The 20,660-nt window shown below is 42.0% G+C and overlaps 1 protein-coding gene and 1 long non-coding RNA gene across 5 annotated transcripts in view; both read left to right on the top strand.

Annotated features, from left to right (window-relative positions):
• Positions 1–279: 279 nt before the first annotated feature.
• On the top strand, positions 280–2,547 carry LOC145720794 (uncharacterized). The gene is made up of 3 exons (XR_014144002.1): positions 280–1,165; positions 1,611–1,819; positions 1,955–2,547. It is a non-coding gene; the product is annotated as an uncharacterized LOC145720794 (long non-coding RNA).
• Positions 2,548–3,616: 1,069 nt separating this feature from the next.
• Positions 3,617–20,660, top strand: part of NOSTRIN (nitric oxide synthase trafficking) — a 51,800-nt gene continuing 34,756 nt past the window's right edge. For all 4 annotated transcript variants that reach the window (XM_081814242.1, XM_081814241.1, XM_081814240.1 and 1 more), the window contains exons 1-2: positions 3,617–3,773; positions 13,945–14,030. In XM_081814242.1, the coding sequence (XP_081670368.1) occupies positions 3,747–3,773; positions 13,945–14,030 (113 nt within the window). In that variant the 5' untranslated portion in view covers positions 3,617–3,746. The remainder of the gene's footprint in view (positions 3,774–13,944; positions 14,031–20,660) is intronic.

Genomic DNA, 20,660 nt, shown 5'->3' with positions numbered 1-20,660 from the left:
GCACTTAACAAATGTTACTATGTTGTTAACACCTCTTGGGAGGCAGCGCTAAATGGGTTGAGTGGAATACAGTGAAGTGGTTTCCAGACTAGACCCAAGGGAGTCCACTGCAAGTTTTCTTTCTGCAGAGATGCCATGCCAGGAATGTGAATGCTAAGCATAGACGGGGAAAAGAAGCAGGAAGATTGGCATCTGAGATGTCAGTCAATGAGTCAAGCTGGAGGCCTGGGCTGGAAAGAAACCAGAGAATGTGTGTAAGCCAGAGACAAACCTGAGGACAAAGAACTCAAAAGGATGTCTTGGGAACCAAATATTTCAGTGTACCTTCTGTGAAATGCTTCCCTTTATATAGTTCTCATTTACCTGAGTTATGTTAATATCGATGGGAGCCAAGGACAGCCCACCCCAAGATGGGCCACTTGATATGAAGATGATTTTGAGTTAAAAAGTAATCAAAATCCAGCAGATTCTGGAAAAGCTCTTTACCTTCCCCCACAATTGCCTAAAAGAATTTAGATAGAAGAGTTGCTCCAGGAACAGAGCTATCACCATAGATAACTACGTTAGGGATGGTAGGGATGGTAGACAGGAAGGAACCTAATAGGTCCTGTTTGTTCAAAGTCTTCTCTTTGTCCCACTGTTTCTGAGTGGCCCAGCAAACATTGATTTACCAAACATTTACTCTTTTTTAATTCTTCCTGAAGATTGCATTCCTTCCCTTTGAAGACCCAGCCCCTTACCCCCTTCTCCTTAGTTCAGAATGATATGTATACCTCATTTTGCCTGACTGTCTTTGGAACTTCCCATCTATGTAGGTTTCCTGTACATACGCTAGTATTAAATTTGATTTTCTCCTGTTAATTTGTCTCATGTCAATTTGACTCAGTGCAGCTAGAAGGACCTTGAAGGGGACAGGAATTCTTCCTTCCCCATAATATTAATTCCAAAACTACAAGGCTCTTCTCCCTTATGCTCGCACAGGAACTCAGCTCCTTCCTCCCAGTCGCCCTGGACCATTTCTGGGAGTCAGGGGACAGGGGATTCTCAGAGGCACAAGGACAAATGTACTCACCCCCAGGTGCCTCACCAGTCACAGCCTCTGGTGCTGGAGACACTCTAGAGGACCTGCTTGGCTACTTGCTCCTCCCCCACCTGCCACCCCAAGGTAAGTGTGATTTGCTGTTCTTTGGGTCAGAAGGAAGAATGATTCTCAATTCTGTGTCTAGAGAGTTGTTAGAGAATTAACTCTTTATTTCTCTCCCGTAAACTCAGTCTCTGCTGGAGTTCCAAAAATGTCCCTGAGGCTGCATTGGGGAAAGGGAGAGGATGAAGAGTATCAGCCATGCCCTCCATTGTCTTTTCTGTTTTATCTTTTTAGTCATTCAAGAACAAATATTGCCTGACCACTGTAGTGAATTTAATATAAAACTAATCCCGACTCCCTGCCTTTTCTGTATCTAGGCGTGGAATCCCCCCCACCTCCATGAATCTGGGCTAGCCTGTGACTGGGCTTTGGTCAGCCGAATATGGCTGATACGATGGTGTGTCAATTCCAAGCCTGCACCTCAAGAGGCCTTGGGTGCTTCTACTTACTCTCATCTCCTCACCAGGCCCTGTGAACAGCCCGGGTTCGACTACTGGCTAAAGAAAAGTCACCTCAGCCCACAGCCAACCACCTGCCCAGCAGAATCCAGAAGAGCTGTGCTACCAAACCCAGCCAAGATCAGCAGTGTGTGTAGATGACCTGCTTTCACAGGAGGGATGCCAGGGAGACCAGAAGTACCACCCAGCTAAACCACAGACTTGTGAACTAAAGAAGGTCTGTGCCACTTGAAGCCACTGGGTTTTCTGTTTGAGCATCATTTTGACAATGGATAACTGATACAACCCTCTTTCTGATCTCCAAAATATATATATATATATATTTTTGTTTGTTTGTTTGTTTGTTTTTCAGATTCAAACACCTCTGAAAAGCTCAACAAATAGCCAAACTCTAATTCTCAGTCCAGATTCAGCCTGGATACCCTGCTGCCCTTACAACAGTCTGTGATAAGGATACTGCAGCCAGAAGGCGGTATTTTAGTTTAGCAGATGTCAGGAAGCCTAAGGGAAAGCTAGTCAGCCTGCTGGGAGAGACACACATGAGGAGTATGGGTGCAGCTACACCCTACCAATCTTTAATAGGGCCACAAAGATCCCAGTAAGTGTGGTGTGATAGCATTTCTTGTGCAAACCAGCAAGGGAGGCCAATCTCCCCCATTTTGAATTGAGTTGGAGCTGAAATGAGACCAAGAGCCTCCAGAATCAGAAGGAAGACGCTGAGCTGCCCCAGACCCTTGAACCAAGGCTCCAGCCCAGTTGATCTACAATCTCTGATGGCAGGGAAGCCCTCCAATGGGAATCCGAATGACATATTAACTTCAGTTTATAACCTGTCTCTACACTTCTTTCAGAATGCCAAGTTGCCTTATCTAATTCTAGCCCCTAGTTGCTACTGCTCAATGTTGGAACCTCCAGTGATAAAGTTCCTCGGTCGATGCTAAGAGGAGAGCACTGTTAAGTGTGTATGGTGAGCCCTGACTATGGACTGTTCTTCTCCATCTGATTGCTAGGCAGCTTCTCTTCCCTCAGTATCCCCTTCCTCTTCATTCCTTATTTCTAGGGACTTTTCCCTGCATACCTAGGGCAGATGAATACCAGGGCAGCACCCTGGGCGGCTCTGAAGTGTGCCAGTGGGCTCTCCTGACAGAGCTCCTCTCAGACTGGGGCCTTGCCAGTCATACCAAAGCTGCCCGCAGCCCCACAAATGGCCACCGCAAGGCAACAGGCCATTAGCTGAAAACCTAAGGATTGACAACTGGGTGCAGAGAAAGCAATAAATGATAAGTTGCTGATAGTTGATTTCTAGTTCTGTTTACCCTTTTGAGTAATAATAAACAAAAAAGTGAGGGTGAACATAGGAAAATCCTTCTTAACTTCAGAGTTTAGCCTCTTGGGCTGAGAGTGAGGGTTGAGTTGAGTTTGGCCCTGTGATGTGGTTAATGTGTGCCCTGCTCCCCGAAAGACTTTTCTAGACATTTTCCCAGCATAGTTATAGTTCTGTGGGGGTGGTCCCAATTGTTTGGTACCTGGCCCTGGGGTGATTTGGGACAGGGGAATAGTGACTCGGTGTGTGTGTTAGATAAAGAGGTGGTTGGGGTTCTGAGCTCAGGACTGGTCAGTTTGCATATCAAAGTCACGCTCACAGGCAAGTTGTTTGCTATGTCCAAGAATTAGATAACCCTAGGAGGGGCAGTCCTCCTCAGGTCTGAAAGGCCCCAACATGCCAAAATGGCATAAAATAAAGAAAATTTTAAAATGTGATAAATACAGCAGGCCAGGAGACTATTCATCCTCCGTATTGACCTTGAACACCCAAATTACTGGGACACTTGACGGCTTCTGGGCCTCCTCGCAAGGTCGGGCATTTTAGGACTCGGTATTCTGCCTTCTAACTATTCACAGAAGTCATTCTTAACAGCTCAGTCCAGCTCTCTTGACCCAGAGCAGCTCTTTGCTTTTTCAGGAAACAAACGGGATGAAAGTGCCGGGCTGGGACTTCCTCCTTGGGATGTTTGACCAGGACTGACGTACTCGAGGCCCTTTGAATACAGGAAGTCCAGAACACACCCAGTTTCTTGAATGTAGTTTCTTGAATGCTGAACGCTGGAGCGTAGGTAAAAGGACAGAAGGAAAACAACTCCAATATGAGGGACCCACTGACAGATTGCTCGGTGAGTAGCTCAGTGTGGTGAGTTTATATACTAATGGGTTTTTTTTTGTTTTTTTTTTTTAAAGATTTTATTTATTTATTTGAGAGAGAGAGAATGAGAGACAGAGAGCACGAGAGGGAAGAGGGCAGAGGGAGAAGCAGACCCCCAGCTGAGCAGGGAGCCCGATGCGGGACTCGATCCCGGGACTCCAGGATCATGACCTGAGCAGAAGGCAGTCGCTTAACCAACTGAGCCACCCAGGCGCCCCTATACTAATGGGTTTTAACTTAAGAAATTTGAGACGTTCGGAAGACAAATATGTTTAGATATTGGCCGTGATACAAAAGTCTTGTGGCTTTTCTTTGGTTCGATTTAAAACAACCCTTTCTAGCAAATGACAGAGCAGGTTAATTGTCATCTTTTATTCTCATATTGTTGGAAAAACTTCAAGGGGGTATAGATAGCATCATATTTGCTTGCAGATGGTGGCTGTTTGGAAAACATTCTTAAGAGTTACACCGATGGTGCCAACGTCGTGTGGAGAGTGGCTACACAAACACTCAGAAGCTGCAGCCAATTTGAGGCTCTGAGAATGAAGTTAGGGCGGGAGATTTTGGCATATTTCCCCATATCATGTAAGGTCCAGAATTGTAAGGCCTGTAAGTGGAAGGACGGGCACCCCACCCTGTCCAGCCTCCCGTGGTTCCTCACACTGGTCTACCAACATGTTTGTTTAGTCCTGGGAGTGTTCTCAAAAAAAGAAGGTGGATCAAAAGTCCAAAGATGGTGTGAGGTTGTTGACAGCAATAGTAGAGATGAAATTTAGGAAATAAGGAGCAATTAAAATAAGGCGTGTAGGGGCGTATATACTCTGGACGTAAAATAATCAAGAATCATCAGGGTGTTAGCTCAATAAAGGGTGGCAAAAAACTAAGATCGGTGACATCAGAAGCAAGGTGTTGCATTCATCCCTCAAGTATTTTATCAAAAAACCCCCAACAATTACAAACTGTGGAGAAGCAGATAAATGAGGGCTACAATAAAGCCCATAAAGAAGAAGAGCAACAGAGAATTACTGGTTTCATTTGTGTTTATACAATGGACAAAGCACAGGTTTAGAGAAAATGGAGCTGTAAACGCGACCACGCAAAACGAGTTCATGAATCAGATGGGCTTAATGAGATGAAGTCGTAATGGCTAATAATATTAATAATGACCATGTAATAGCAAGCTCTGTCTGCTTCTACTTTTTTAAATACAAAAGTAAATATGTGTCTAATGTAAAAACGAATTCCAACAATATAGTTGTATATAGATTCTAAGATGGAAAATTCTCCCCTTTAATTTCCTCCATCCCAATCTTCTCTCTATTAGTAAGCACAGATAATTTTTTGTTCATGTATTTGCTGTTTATTTTTCTCTCTCTGCATTTGCCCCCTAACCAAATGTTAACCCCTCTCCTTTCTTCCCACTGATACTCTGATGACGTTTTTGCATAGGGGTATTTGAGTGAGACAGGGATGGGGTAAGTGGAGGCAAAAACTTGACATTAACAGTCACCAAAGAAGAAAGTCACAACCACGTGAAGAGGAGATAGAAGAGAGAGAAACTGGGACCAAGTTAATTTAACGCAACAATAACATGAACGCGAACTAATCGCCTAATGTCCTTTTCAAAGGCTGCCTTCAAATCAGGATCTGGGAGACATGTTTCCTTCTAAGCAGCCCCCAAGAGAACCCGTCACCACATGTGTGGGTCAGCCTCATGCTCCCTCCTTAACGTGCTGAGGGGTTATTTTCCCTCAGCTGAGCTATGTCCCCAGGGGCTCCCAACCTTGTCCACAACCTGAAGGTTATCTCTCTGGGCCAGGTGCCATCAAAGGTAGTCTGGGAGTCAAGAGGAGGCGGATATCCCTTCAGCCAGGTTTCCCAAATCCTCTAAAGTCATGGAATCTTTATGTATTTGCAATTGTTTCATTTTCAAGGGTTCACGTTGATTTCCTGGCGCAGTTCTAGTTTGTGCTTGGGGAATAATGTGTGAAGATGAAGCTGCAGTTGGGCGGCAGAATAAAACAAAGGAATGGACTGCCGATGAATGCTTCCTGAAACACGGGCATGGCTTTGTGAGGAAACCAAACAGAACCCAAAGTTTAACCACCTGCAAAATGTCTCATTCTGTCCTTAGGGTTGCATGGAACACACTTAATTCATAAAGCCTTAGCTTACCTACAGTTTTTAAGCTGGTCTGCCCCAGTGGATCCATGTATGAAAATCAATGGTTACATGAAATTCAATGGGAAAAATGTGCCTCTTTGTTTCTACTAATTTCTAACTGAAATTTAGAATTTACTTCAGAGGTGCCTGGGTGACTCAGTCTGTTAAGCGTCTGCCTTCGGCTCAGGTCATGATCCCGGGGTCCTGGGATTGAGCCCCATGCTGGGTGTCAGGCTCCCTACTCAGTAGCCCCCCTCATGCCCCTGCCTCATGCTCATGCGTACTTTCTCTATCTCTCTCTCTCAAATTAAAAAAAAAAACCTTTAGAATTTACTTCGATTCTGAATATAAGCAACAAACTTCAGTACTACCGCAGTGTCTGTGATTTGTAACCAAAAAAAAATCACAGACATTTTTATATGATATTATAGTGGTTGCAATTATCTAGAAATATTGTTTACATTCCGTGTGATTTAGAAATTTGAGTTATTCTTAAGACTTGTTATTTAGTATGTTAATTTAAAAGCACACATATAATTTTTAAATGTTTTAATAAATATATATCAATATAATGTTTCTTTTGCAATCCTATGTTATTTTATCTAATGCATTTAAAAATTCTGAGTAAAATATAGATTTCACAACACAGCCAAAGGAACCATAATACAAAAAAATATTTTAAAATCTCTTTTTAAGTTCATGCTCCAGTGACCAAGATAGGCTAACAGCTGGGCTATTCAACATCAAACAGCCTGGTCAGTGTCTATGCTCAAATTATTAGTGACCAGGGTAGCACAAATATTGCCTAAATGTTGTGTAGGCTTTTAACTAATCTTAAGAGTGTCAGAACTTATTTGAGGAAGATTTTTAAAGTTCTGTTTTTGAAAAGGAACAGAATTGGCTCTGAGCCTTAATGTCTTGATGCCTCTGAGTTTAGCTTCTATACCTACAAAAAAAAAAGAAAAAGAAAAAAAAAATGCCAAGCGAAATAATTTTCAAATCCAGGTGCAAGGAAATAGACAGGAATCGAATTATCTTCAAATGAAATAATCTAGTCATTTTTCTTCAAAAGCAGCACCTTCCTATGAAATAATGCCACAGAAATCATGGGCAAATAACAAGCTGTAACCAAATTTATGTTTTTACTCACTCGTACGGTATCCAGGTAGGGACCTGTCAAAGCAGGCATTTTGGGCTCCACACAGTCTGTCCCTTCCCTTAACATCATCAGCTAGGGAAGCAGTACCAGCCAAGCTGTGGGACGGCTCCTTTAACCTGGCTCACGTGCCAGTCTGGGCTTCCCATCTCAGTGGCTCAGCCTGGGCCATGGGATGCTCACTTGCATTAAGATAGAAGATAACGTTACAATGGTCCATGGCTTCTGAGGGATTTGGGTTCTTTGCAGAGATAAGGAGGCAGATTGGGTCTGACCACATAGATGTCCTGTGGCCCACAGCATCCCTGAGATAGTGTGATATGCCATCCACATCTCACGGGCCTGTTTCATCTTGTAAAGTAAGAAGAGGAGAGGATGGAGTAGACTATGTTCTTTAATGTTCTATATCTCATAACTTATGATGGTTTGCCGTGGGGATTCCAGATCTTACCTAGATAATCCCTTAGTTAAAGGAGCAATGGTTTGAAATATTATCCCCCGTGAATCAAGATTCACATGAAATCAGTAGCACAGTGCCTGTCATATGAAAGGCAACAAACAAAAGCTTATTTGATTAAATATAAGTGGAATATCATGGTTTATTTAATACTATGAGGATATCACTGTCCAAAAACTTTCCATACTGCCATTTAGAATAGAAATGGACTTTTTGGGAATAACTGAATTTAACCTTAATCATTCCAATTGTGGAAAATCAGAAAGAACAGTTAGTCCAGGGTTGATACAGTGCATTTTATATTGTTTAGAAGTTATCTAATTATTCCATGTGCCCATTACTTTGCTCCATTTTGGTGATAACAACATTTATACAAAAGAATTTGCTTACAAATTCTGGGCAGAAATATTTTTTTAAAGACTGAATGGGAAATCCCTGTGTGTACCAGTTTTCTTGGTGAAGAGTTTTTTTAGGGGCTCAGAAACGTCCCAAATATTCCACCACTTGCCTGAACTGCCTTTATCAGGGAAAAAATACATAACTTTTTTCCAATTAATTAATAACCCCAGGGAGAGACAGCATATTAAAAAAAATTCCTATGGATATGTAAGATCAATAGTATGGTCTTTTCTTCGTGGAATGAATATTTGGTAGGGGTGGGGTATTTGAAAATTCAGTGGGTGGGGAAAGAACACCAAAAATTTACCTTCCATATGATTTTGACTAAAGAAAACACTTCTTGTGCTGGTTGATGACATTAGGAAGCCATTTGTACTGATCATAATACTTAAAGGTAACTATTACTCCATGTAAACTTAGTGCAATTATACTGATCAGCTATTTATAAATATATTTATTTCTGATGGTTTCTCTAATTGATTGGCTCCCCTAATATTTCTAATCACGGTTCTGCCCTTAACTAATGAAGTTATTCTCAGCTCTTTGGTGCTTACCGATAAAATAAAGGGATTAGACTTTAGTGGTTTTCAAGCTGTGCTCCATTGAATCCCTTCAGTGGCCTCTCTGGTGGAAGAGGGTGGGTTGGGAAGGAGAGGTGAGATAGCAAAGGGAGAGCCAAGGCCAAGGTCAAGAGATTTTACCTTAAAGTACACATGTTCCAAGATTTTCTGATCTCATACACACAGGACAAGATGGTCCTGGGTTCTGCTTTGATATTTATGCAAGTCTGCTTTTCACAGATTTTGTCTTTAAGTCTGAATAGATGGTACATGATGAAAGGTACAGAATCACTGTTTCTAAAGAAGGGCTTATGCTGCACTAATGGAAGTATTCTTAGCAACTCTTTTATTTATCTATGTCACCTTTATCTCAGGGGAGATCAGGGTTTGTTAGGGAGTGTCCGGTACATTGCATATGGGGTCAAAGATAAAGATTCTCTCCATTGCTCTCTAATAAGAACATCCTGCTGTCATCTGATCATGAACTTAACAACAACATAATGTACTGAGAAGCTTCTGGACTAGCGTGTGCCTGGGCATCCTGGAATTTGGTGAATGGGTTATAGGTGTACCTGAGACACGAAACTTGGCAATCTTCAAATTGGCAGGATGTGGCTGGGTGCAGAGGTGGGGGAGGGGGTTTGGAAGAGTTCCCAGGCCAGTTTCTTCTGCCTTGAACAAGTTTGTCCATTTACCACACACTGTCCCAGTACAAATATCATTTTTTATTATTTAATTTATTATTTTTTAAAGATTTATTTATTTGAGAGAGAGAGAGCACAGGGGGAGGGGCAGAGGGAGAGGAAGAGAGAGTCTTAAGCAGACCACGCTGAGCAGGGAGCCCAATGCAGGGCTCGATCCCAGGACCCCGAGATCATGACCTGAGCCAAAACCAAGAGTCAGATGCTTAACAGACTGAGCCACCCAGGTGCCCCCAAATATCATTTCTTAGGTGTGCCATGATATGAAAGCATTAGGAAGTACCAGTCTGTTAAATAACAGGAAATCATCTTCTAAAATCTAAAACCGGCAGGCCCAGGATCAACTGAAGCATAAGCTGTGCTTTGCTTTAAACAGTTGAGTTTGAACGACTGGGGAAAGACAGGGACTCCCCATTTTCTCACAGGATCTCCAACTCCCCCCAAAACAACTGAGTTTTGAATCAATGGCTTAGAAACTTTCAGGGCTGTCTGGCCTCCTAGAACTAGTCCCCTGGAGATAGTATTTTAAAAACATGTCTTGGAGAGGTTTGATGGCCTGATAAATAGAAAAATTCTCTACTGGTTCTTCTCATTTCCACCTTGGTTAGGGGCAAGATTTCCCCTCCAAACCCCCATCCTCACGCATGGGGCCTGAGGAACCCTGTTCTCTCCCAGGACTGTTGGACGCAGACTCCTCAGGCGATGGGGCTAGTGTGGGCCCATCCCCTAGGACAGCTCAGCTCACAGTCCCTTCCCTACACTCCTGGTTCTGCTGATGGTTCTTCTCACTCCCGGTCTGAAGCCTCCAAAATCCTCTAATCCATGTCTCTGCTTTGTCTTCTCCCAGCCCCGGCCTCATAGTGTTTCAGAGCAGGAGAACTCACCCTGCAAGCATGCACTGGAATCTTTCTCTCTTGCACATGGCCCCCTGGTGTTTTTGTTGGGTCTTTGTTTCTGCTTTGCTGTGGGCTGGAGAGCGAAGCAGATAGGACATTACATAAAAAAACTCACAGTTTAATACTGTGAGATATTTCTAAATAAATCAAATAGGAAAGCTATAAGACTTATAAAGAAAATCATAAAATTTTATTGAACATAAAATAAGATGAACACATGAAAAGACTTACTATGTCCTTGGATGGGAAGTCTAAATACCATAAAAAAGTCAATTTCCCCAAACTGATATATATGTAATACAATTCCAATTAGGATCCCAATAGGGATTAACAAAATGTAATTAGATAAATCTTCATATGGAAGAATAAATGTCCAAGTATAGCCAAAGAAATTATGAAAAGGAAAAAACAGTTGGTTAAAGAGAAAGCAGAAGCAAAGTGTTAAATATCTCTATAACTTAGGAAGTGAGTTCATAATGGGTATCATTATTATTATCTGTATCATTATTATTTTATGAAACATAAAAATGTTTCATAATTTAAAATAAAAAGTTAAGAGGCTATATATGAGTTAGAACTATGTTCAGCTGCACATTTTATCTTTTTTTAAGATTTTATTTATTTATTCATGAGAGACAGAGAGAGAGAGAGAGGCAGAGGGAGAAGCAGGCTCCCTGCTCCAATGTGAGACTCCATCCCAGGACCCTGGGATCATGACCTGAGCTGAAGGCAGACGCTTAACGACTGAGCCACTCAGGTGCCCTCAGCTGCACATTTTAAGATGAGTGGCTTTTAGAAAAAAACCTATTATTGTATTTCTCTCACACAGAAAGTAAGTCCAAAAGTAGAGAGCTGAGGGCATGTGTGGTGGCCCCCAGGGCCTTCGGGGACCCAGGCTCTTTTTCTCTTTCTGCTCTACCATTTTAGCACATGGTGTCATCCTCAAGATCACCTTATGGCATCAGCCATCGTTTGTTTGTTTGTTTGTTTCTTTCTTTCTTTCTTTCTTTCTTTCTTCTTTCTTTCAATTCAATTTAATTGACATATACTGTATTATTAGTTTCAGAGGTAGAATTCAGTGATTCATCAGTTGCATACAACACCCAGTGCTCATTCCTTCGAGTGCCCCCCTTAATGCCCATCACTCAGTTACCCCACGCCCCTCCCCTCCAACAACCCTCAGTTTGTACCCTGTAGTTAAGAGTCTCTTATGGTTTGCCTCCCTCTCTGTTTCCAACTTATTTTATTTTTCTTTCCCTTCCCCTATGTTCATCTGTTTTATTTCCTAAATTCCACATATGAGTGAGATCATATAGTATTTGTCTTTCTCTGACTGATTTATTTCGCTTAACATAATAACCTCTAGTTCCATCCACGTCATTGCAGATGGCAAGATTTCATTCTTTTTATGGCCGAGTAGTATTCCATTGTATATAAACACCACATCTTCTTTATCCATTCCTCTGTCAAACTTTCCGTAGTTTGGCTATTGTGGACATCGCTGCTATAAACATTGGGGCAGCCATTGTTTCTTAATTTCAGGTGTCAGGAAAGAGGAGGAAGAAAACTTCACTGAAACCTCACACAGTACTCTCACCCATGCTTCCTTGCGAAGCATTTAGTCACATGGCTTCACCTAAGGGCCAGACACTGAGAAATAACTTTATTCCAGGGACGTGAGCCCTGCTAAACATGTACCTATTTTCTTCTCATGATACCTCTGTGTGATTTGTGGGATGTTATTTGGTGGTGTGGGAGGAAAATAAAAGTCTTAGGGGAACATAGTGAAAATGTTTAGGCAATGGAGGAGCAAACAAAAAAGCTAAACAGTTTTAAAATGCTCGCTGAAACTTTCCCACTGTACCCATAAGGGGAGGAAAGGGGCCTTATAATATCACATCGTTCCTATGACAAGTTATTTTTATGGAAATAAAAATGACTTGGTTGCCAAATAGTGATTTTACTCTCATGACTCAGAGGGCAATCACTTTCTCATGACAGCCTACACCTAAACCTCACTATCGGTATGTTTTGCTGGCTCTGCCAAGAGCTTTAAAATTTGTAAATTGTTGGCTACAATTATTTTCAGAAAATCATATTTCAGATGCTAATCCTTATTTCAGCTTTTTGAGACAAACTGGGATATCTGGCCATCATGGGCCACATTCCCTTGGTCCAGAGCAGTTGGGACAGCTGTCTCTCCAGCTCGCTGTCCCCACCCTGCTGCTCACTCAGGTATGGACAGGTGCCTGCAATCACATGATTTTGCAAACCTTGCTTTAGGAGTTAACAATGTCTTTGTAAAGAGCTTTGCTCCCTGACCACTGTCCTTGAGCCCAAGGCAGTTTCATCAAAGCTGTTTGCTACTCCTGTGTATCTCCCAAATCCTGCCCTGGCTTGCTGTGCTAAGTTCAGAAGGAAGTGAAACCACTGCATGAAGATAAAAGAATTTGGTATCTATAGGATTGTGTTCCTATATCCTAGGTACTGGTTCTTTCCAGCCCCAAAAGTCATTTTTTTAGGTCCTTTCCTCCTCCATAGCCCCGTGTCCTCTGTTTGCTACTCTGCTTGCACCATACACCAGGTCCTCCCGTGACAACTGAAAGGTTACCTGGGCCCTGAGAATTCACGTATGTGAACCTGCTGGCTGCATAGTAGGTGCTCACTGAATGTGAGCTCTCAACGCAGTGCCCAGCTGAGCGCCCCTGGAGCGCTGGAGGAGGCTGGCTCATCAGATGAGCAAAGAGCTACAGCATGGCGCTCGTTTCATAGAGGGCTTTCATCCTCTTCTGTAAAATCTCATTTTATTTTTCTGAAGATTTTATTTATTTATTTAAGAGACTGGGGGCAGGTGGGGCAGAGGGAGAAGCAGACTCCCTGCTGACTGGGGAGCCCCACTTGAAACTCGATCCCAGGCCCCTGGGATCATGACATGAGCTGAAGGCAGACGCTTAACCGACTGAGCCACCCAGGCGCCCCTAAAGTCTCATTTTAAAAAAAGCAATGAGGTATCATAACTGCCAGATGGAAACTCTGAGGGAGGGCTCTTGGGACCGTTCCACCACCTAACTGAGCTACTCTGTGTCAGGAAAGCTGCAGAATTCATTCACATTTACTCTCTCCATCTGAGCACTTTTACAAATATAATTTTCAGAGTGACATTGTGGAGTTCTAAATCAGATGACAAAAACTTTCCCTTGGAAATCTTGTGTCTGTAGGCTAAATTCATATAGAAATGAATTTCTAAAGATTTATTCATACATGTATAAAAGTTTGGTACAACAAAAATGTTCAACTCCTCGTTACAACGTTCTTATTACTAGAGTTAAATGAGATATAGAGGGACCAGGGCACATATTACCAACAAGTTATTCACTTACATCTTCATATCTCAGCCCCCCAAAACATTCACTTTAAAGAGTTTGGGGTTTGACACCCAGGAATATTATTGTAAAGCTTTGGGGGGAGGCAGAAAATGATTACTCAGTATGCATATTTCAAAATGTACTTTTAACCATCCTGGGAACAATAGAAGTGACAGGAAGTCAGACTTTAAAATCACCCCACTGCTGAGTCGTTGCCTGGGGAGAAACAGACAGACCAACTTTATTTTTGAAAAGTTCTCCAAGATATTTCATATCCAAGCAGAAGAGACTTAATCTTTATTTTAGGAACTCATCCAAAAAATGTGCGTCCCCGTAGCTGCATGATCATTTACAATGACAGTCATCATTACAGAGCATTGTGAATTTATAGGAGTTCTACCTTTGGAAGTGCTCATAACCCGTCTGTGCATCTTTTCTTTTTCAGTATAATAAAGTGTACAAGAACCTAAAGGAGTTTTCTCAAAATGGAGAGAATTTCTGCAAGCAGGTCACATCCATTCTTCAGCAAAGGTACAAAACGCACATTTGCAATAAACAGTTCTTCCTCTTTAGTTGCAGCTAACGATATGACTGGAGGAGTGATTACAAGCTGTCCTACTTTCCAGAACTCGGTGTTATATTTTGGTAGTTGAGAGACTGATTTGAAGAGTGATTCTCCTCTATTGCACATTTATCACTTGGGTACCATAAAAATCCAGAAACAACAGGAAGTAATTCTGCTTGGGAAGGCTCAGTCAAATTTCTTTTGATTCCTCAGACTGAGTTTATCACCCCCTCCTGGGGCACTCCCTTGTGCCTGGGTGTCCGCCATTACTGTACTTCCCACACTGATGGCAATTATGAGTTGACATTTCTGTCTCCCCTACAAGGGCAGGGGCTATGCCTTGCTCATCTTTGCATCCTGAGCTTTGAGAGTCTGGGCTTTTGACTTTGTCGGTAAATGTCTGATATATGAAAAGTGACCATTTTCAGTATCACCTTGTCTTAATGCTAGATGTGATCATGTGTCAAGTTGGTGACTGTGTTAAAATGAGCGCCCTTAACTCAGTCAAGAAAGTTACAGAAGTTCCTGTTTTGAATTGGGCCATAAAGGGTCTTTAAGCCATTTCCCTATATCTAGACAGCTCTATCATAAACAACTCTAAAGAGACCTCCAGAAGAGGTCTTCTTTTAAGGTAACCCTTTCAGATTTAAAATAATTGCGTGTGTGGTAGACATGGGCCGATTGCATCCTGCATTAGTAAGACAAGAGCAAAGGAGAACATTAACTTTATCAGGAACCATACATGAGGCCAAGGAATGATACAGGAAAGCTCAAACAGGCATTTATTAAAAGAAAAAAAAAACCCAAAAGAACAAAAAACAAAAATAACTTTGTCAAACAGGGTCAAAAATTAAAAAAATTAAGTTACTTCTGTAGCCAATTGCCTTGATTCTATGAGAGGAACAGGTAGGACCAATCTGAGAGGGAATCTCTCCTGTAAGAAATCTTTTTTAGTCTCAAAAGAAATTATTTAAAATATGACCAGTTAGCTATTATACAAATTCAACCCATTACCTATATTAGAAAGTGCTTCCCTCCTGCAGATCAGGAAGCATCTGTAAATATATTAGCCGTGCATGTGACCTGGAGTAGAGTCATCTGGGCTTTGATTATTTTGGTGCACCTGTGTTCAAGATTCGTGCCCAGTAGAGACCTATGAAGACAGAAGGCAGGTGGTAAATAATGCCTGGCAAACCAACTCAACAGTGAACAGAATAAATTTGAGGGCATCATTACCCCCAAACTGCCTTATTGCTTTTCCCTTGTCCAGGTCACTTACGACACCTCCACCCTGCCACACACATATCTACTTTATCTACAATCAGAGCCTTCATTTCTTACCTGTGTCTCTCCTGAAGTTGTTTCCTCGGGCTACCATCTTTCCTAGACTTAGTCATGCACAAAGCCTTCCACCCACACGTTCTAGAGCAGCAAACGAGCTCTGACGAAGAAAAAACACTTGGGTAGCTAAGAATATTTCTCTCCATGGTTTTACCTTCTTATGGAGCAGAATTTAGAATTTGAAGATCTTTTTTTTATTTTTAAGATTTTTTATTTATTTGACAGAGAGGAAGAGAGAGAGCACAAGCAGGGGGAGCTGCAGGCAGAGGGAGAGAGAGAAGCAGGTTCCCCACTGAGCAGGGATCCCGATGGGGGGGCTCCATCCCAGGACCCTAGGATCATGACCGGAGCCGAAGGCAGACGCTTAACCGACTGAGCTACCCAGGCACCCCCTAGAGTTTGAAGATCTAAAGAATACTACTAGTTAGCAAAATTACATGCACTTTTCTGGGATAAAAACTACATAGCATAAATACAAAAGGGGAATCTAATATTTTACCCCAACCAGCAAAATTATGCTAGATATTAGGTCATTTATGCAATAGGTGGTTTCCTGGACATTTTGTAAAGCTAATTAATTAATTAATCAGTTAATTTTAAAATTTGAAGTCATTGGGCGCCTGGGTGGCTCATTCGTTGGGTGTCTGCCTTCGGCTCAGGTCATGATCCCAGGGTTCTGGGATCGAGTCCCGCATCGGGCTCCCTGCTCAGCGGGGAGCCTGCTTCTCCCTCTCCCACTCCCCCTGCTTGTGTTCCCTCTCTTGCTGTGTCTCTCTCTGTCAAATAAATAAAATCTTAAAAAAAAAAAATTTGAAGTCATTAACATACAGTGGAATATTGGTTTCAGGAGTAGAATTCAGTGATTCATCACTTATATACAACACCCAGTGCTCATCACAACAAGTGCCCTTGCTCTCACCCATCTAGCCCATCCCCCACCCACCTCCCTCCATCAAGTCTCTATTGCTCTCTATCATTAAGAGACTTATGGCTTGTTTCCCTCTCTCCTTTTTTTCTTTTCCCCCTTCCCATATGTTCATCTGTTTTCTTTTGTAAAGCTGATCTTATACAATTGAATAATTTCTCCTTAACCAAGATGCCATTTGAGTTGCTTTGTATCCATTCCTGATAAATGTGCTTTTGGCAATGTCTCCTTACACCTGAACTTTAGGCTCTCCTTCCTTGGCTCCGCTGTTGGATCATGTAGGTAACCTGAAGGATGTTCATCCACACTAAAAGAATAGGTAATTTGGGAGAACTGTTTTCTAATGGACACAAACTCTCTATTAATCCATGAATACGTAAACATTGTGTTTTTTCCATCTGTATTTCTATATGTTAACTGGCAAATACAGAGGTCACTTCGCTTGCCAGGACTGGGTTATTTCTTTCCCATGGGGAGTGATTCTGAAGTCACTACCTCTTCCTACAAGGTGTTTTAACTGAGTTGACATAATAACCGTGTCAATAGGAGGAATGGTCACAACATAGCTGCCTTACTCTTTCCATTCTGAGAAATCAGTATTTATTACCCTAGATATACAAAAGATAAAAAGGCTGTTTCCCATCAGCCATCCAGACATGAGTGCTGGGCATATTTTCCTCTTCGTTGGGTAGACTTACTACATATCTACATGTAAGTCAATGATTCCTTTCCCTTGTACTAGAAAAATACATGGAAAGCCAGTACTTTTTATAAAAACGATCCTGTTACTTAGAGTATAGACAAGGAATAAGAAACCCCATCAGGCAAGTAAACGGTACTCTTGAAATACAGAGAGTAGGCATATCCACTGAAGGTTATGACATAGAAAATTTTGAAGACAAATCCAGTGGCCGGCATAATAAAAGGTATCGTGAGGGAGCATATGGGGCTTCTTCGAACTAAGGGTATCAGTCCCATAATATACATTCAGCAAATACTTGTAGAGTGAATGAATAAATAAATGAAAGTTAGCTAAGGGTTCATTTTCTTATTATTATACCTACATTACTAGAACAAGGTCTCTACTGTCCTTGGATAATAACAGCTCCAGACACCTTGCTTACGAATCCATGGGAATGTGGTTCTGCATGGCAGTTCCACATTAGCATGTGGCTACAAGAGACAGCATCACAATCAAGCTTTAAGTCCAGATAACGCTGCATTGCCAAGCTCAGCTGCCTACCAATTTGTTCTAATTGGTGGTGATGGAAAAGTGCAGTTGTTATTGAAATATCATTTTGCCTGGAAATTCTGCAATTCATGGTCATGCTTAGCTTCTTTTATCCAATTAGTGGCTTCAGTTTCCCTTTGTTTGTAGTAGCAACTCCGATTTAGCCAGAAACACACAACAGCTCCCAAGATGCCTGATGTCAAAGTCGTTGGGTTCACTTTAACACAATCACAGATTGGACTTAAAGGACAAAGGCATATGCCCAGAAACTGTTTGTGAAGGTTTAGTCCCCTGCACCCTCACCGCTAGGCTTTAAACGGGCTTTCATGGGAAAATCAACTGTTCCTCTGTGAGGAAACTTAAAGAAAAGAATAAAACAAAAAAGGAAATGTAATTGGTCATCATTCCATCCACGATTCATTACGGATGCTGTCAACAAAGGAATAAATGATTGAAATGAAAACGTTGATAAATCCTAACCTTTTCTACTCTACCTCTGGCCTGGGTGATCAGAACTTCCACAGCTTCAGCTCTTTTTTGCATATTGAAGACTCGCACATGTATATTACTAGGCAATATGTCTTATTTGTACTCCAAGCCATATAGCCAACACTCTGTTGGACATGTGTTAATGTAGGAATGACTCCAGGCACTCATAACTTTCAAGTTAGGCTATTTCTGAGGAGCAGTAAATTAGTGTGTCAAAGAAATTTACTTACAGAGTATATAGAATATTATTTTGAAAGAAAGCTAGAAAAGAATGACAAAACCACGGAAGACACCATTTATCCAGCACAATCTTCAGATTAGGCACTGTGTTAGATGTGTCTTATATTGGTCTCTTTTACTTTTTTTTAATTCTCACAACCCAAGGCAGTGTGAATGTACTCTCATCCATTCCTAATATACAGAGGAGGATGTGGGAAAGAAGATACATTTTGATTTCTACCCAGCTCAACGCAGGCTTGGTGTAAGGGCATCTGCCAGCTGGGCAGGCTGTTTGGGGCACCACCACTGTGGGTGTTCCAACATGTTCAAAGGCCCTGGTCCAGCTCCCTTCAGAGTCTTAAGGTCCTCTCTGGGAAGGGACATCAGCAGCCATTAAGCCCAGTAGCTTTTTTTTTTAAGATTTTATTTATTTATTTGACAGAGAGAGAGAGGGCACAAGCAGGGGCAGATGCAGGCAGAGGGAGAGGGGGAGAGGGAGAAGTAGGCTCCTCGATGAGCAGGGAGCCTGATGTGGGACTCGGTCCCAGGACCCCGGGACCAGGACCTGAGCCAAAGGCAGATGCTTAACCGACTGAGCCACCCAGGCGCCCCAAGCCCAGTAGCTTTTAAAGCTGGTAACACAGAGGTCTGTGGGAGTACTCAGGGGCCACTTTAGGGAGTGAGGAGAAGTTAGATGGGCAGGGCTTTGCTCCCTTGTCACTCCCACTCCCATTATATCAGAATATAACATTTCCATGACATGGTGAGATTCTGTATAAAATTTTGTTTTCCAGCTAAAAAGATTTGAATAGTGCCCTTCTTGTCTGTTTTACCTGACCTCCCCCACAGCAACACTTCCACCTGACTCCACTGACCTCACTGGTTCAAGAATGACCAGGGAGGGAGAATCTGAAGTTCTAGAGCGACCACAGCTGTGCACTCCCTGGGCTGGAAGTGGGCAGTAACTGTGTGGCAGTCTCATTCTGGACACCCAAGGAGGGGTCCTCCAGGTCCGGTCCTCCCATTTCAGCTTCTCATACTGTTCTTAGCAGCCAGAATTAAGGCAATCAATACTGATGAGGTGGGTATTGTGAGCTAGCCAAAGAGCCCAGCCGCTTGAATAACAGAGCTTCCATGTAAAAATGTCCTTTAAATGTCCTTTAAATAACTAACTTTTAAAGATAGCCCATTTGTAAGATGGGCTTACGACCATCTTTCAAAAGGCAAACTGCTAAGGCTTGGGTGGACAATGTCAGCACACCAGCCCCCAAGATGGAAGCTGCTGGTGCTGGAAAGTAGGCAACAAGGGGTGGGGGTGATTCATGAACAAAGATTTCCGATTACTACAATTCCTTCTTAATTCACAATGAAGGGATGGCTCTGTCACCTGCTGTTTCCAAGCTTGAGAAAGCTTTAGTTCAATTTTAATTAGTCCCTCATAGACATAGGGGCCAGCTACAATCTTTTTCTTTCTTTTTTTTAAATCACTTTCTATCATCTTAATTTTAATAGAGCAGGATATGCTAAAATTGATGACATGGTCACTTCTATTCTCACAGTTTAATTTGTGCTCTATCTAACATATTGAATCTGATGCCACATATTTTTCCTCTCTCCTTTCTTTCAAAAGTGTCATTTATTTTAAAATCTAAGACAAATGTTGGTCTTTTACTTATTGGTGGTCTTCAGTCTTACTCATGAAAATTTATTGACCTGCCTCCACGTGTTGAGAGGAAATTAGAATATAAATGGATTAAAAGTCAGTGCATGCCATTTCCCTGGTTCAGGATCTTTGAGGCTCACTGGAAAATTCTGAGTTTGAGTTACCCATCGAGGTATGTATACATACATCATCAGTTCTATACGTGCCAAGACAATTGCTTGGAGAAGAAATCTCAACTCCCATTACATACAGTAGCCCTAGGGCTAGAACATTAAGCACCGGGTTTTTACAAGCTCGTTTCTGATTATTTTAATGAGGGAATGAAAATTCTGTCTCAGACTCACTCTGCCTCTCTTAACTCCCTTTGCCTGCTGGAAACCATGATAAAAGCAACTCTCTTCAAAGGACTGAGAAGAAACCAATGGATGCAAGGGCGCACGTTGCCATCTTTGCCTTGGGAAAAGTTCATTTCTGTTTAGCAGGAATTCTTTTTTTTTTTTTTTTTAAATGGAGAGCTTTTCTTTTATTTATTTTTTTTATTCTTATGTTAATCCCCATACATTACATCATTAGTTTTAGATGAAGTGTTCCATGATTCATTGTTTGTGCATAACACCCAGTGCTCCATGCAGAACGTGCCCTCCTCAATACCCACCACCAGGCTAACCCATCCCCCCACCCCCCTCCCCTCTAGAACCCTGTTTGTTTTTCAGAGTCCATCGTCTCTC

The sequence above is a fragment of the Leptonychotes weddellii genome, chromosome 3, assembly GCF_054177405.1.
Source record: "Leptonychotes weddellii isolate Sample4059 chromosome 3, ASM5417740v2, whole genome shotgun sequence".
Taxonomy (NCBI): domain Eukaryota; kingdom Metazoa; phylum Chordata; class Mammalia; order Carnivora; family Phocidae; genus Leptonychotes; species Leptonychotes weddellii.
Note: the sequence above shows the minus strand (reverse complement) of the source record. Positions and strands in the feature narration are given on the sequence as shown.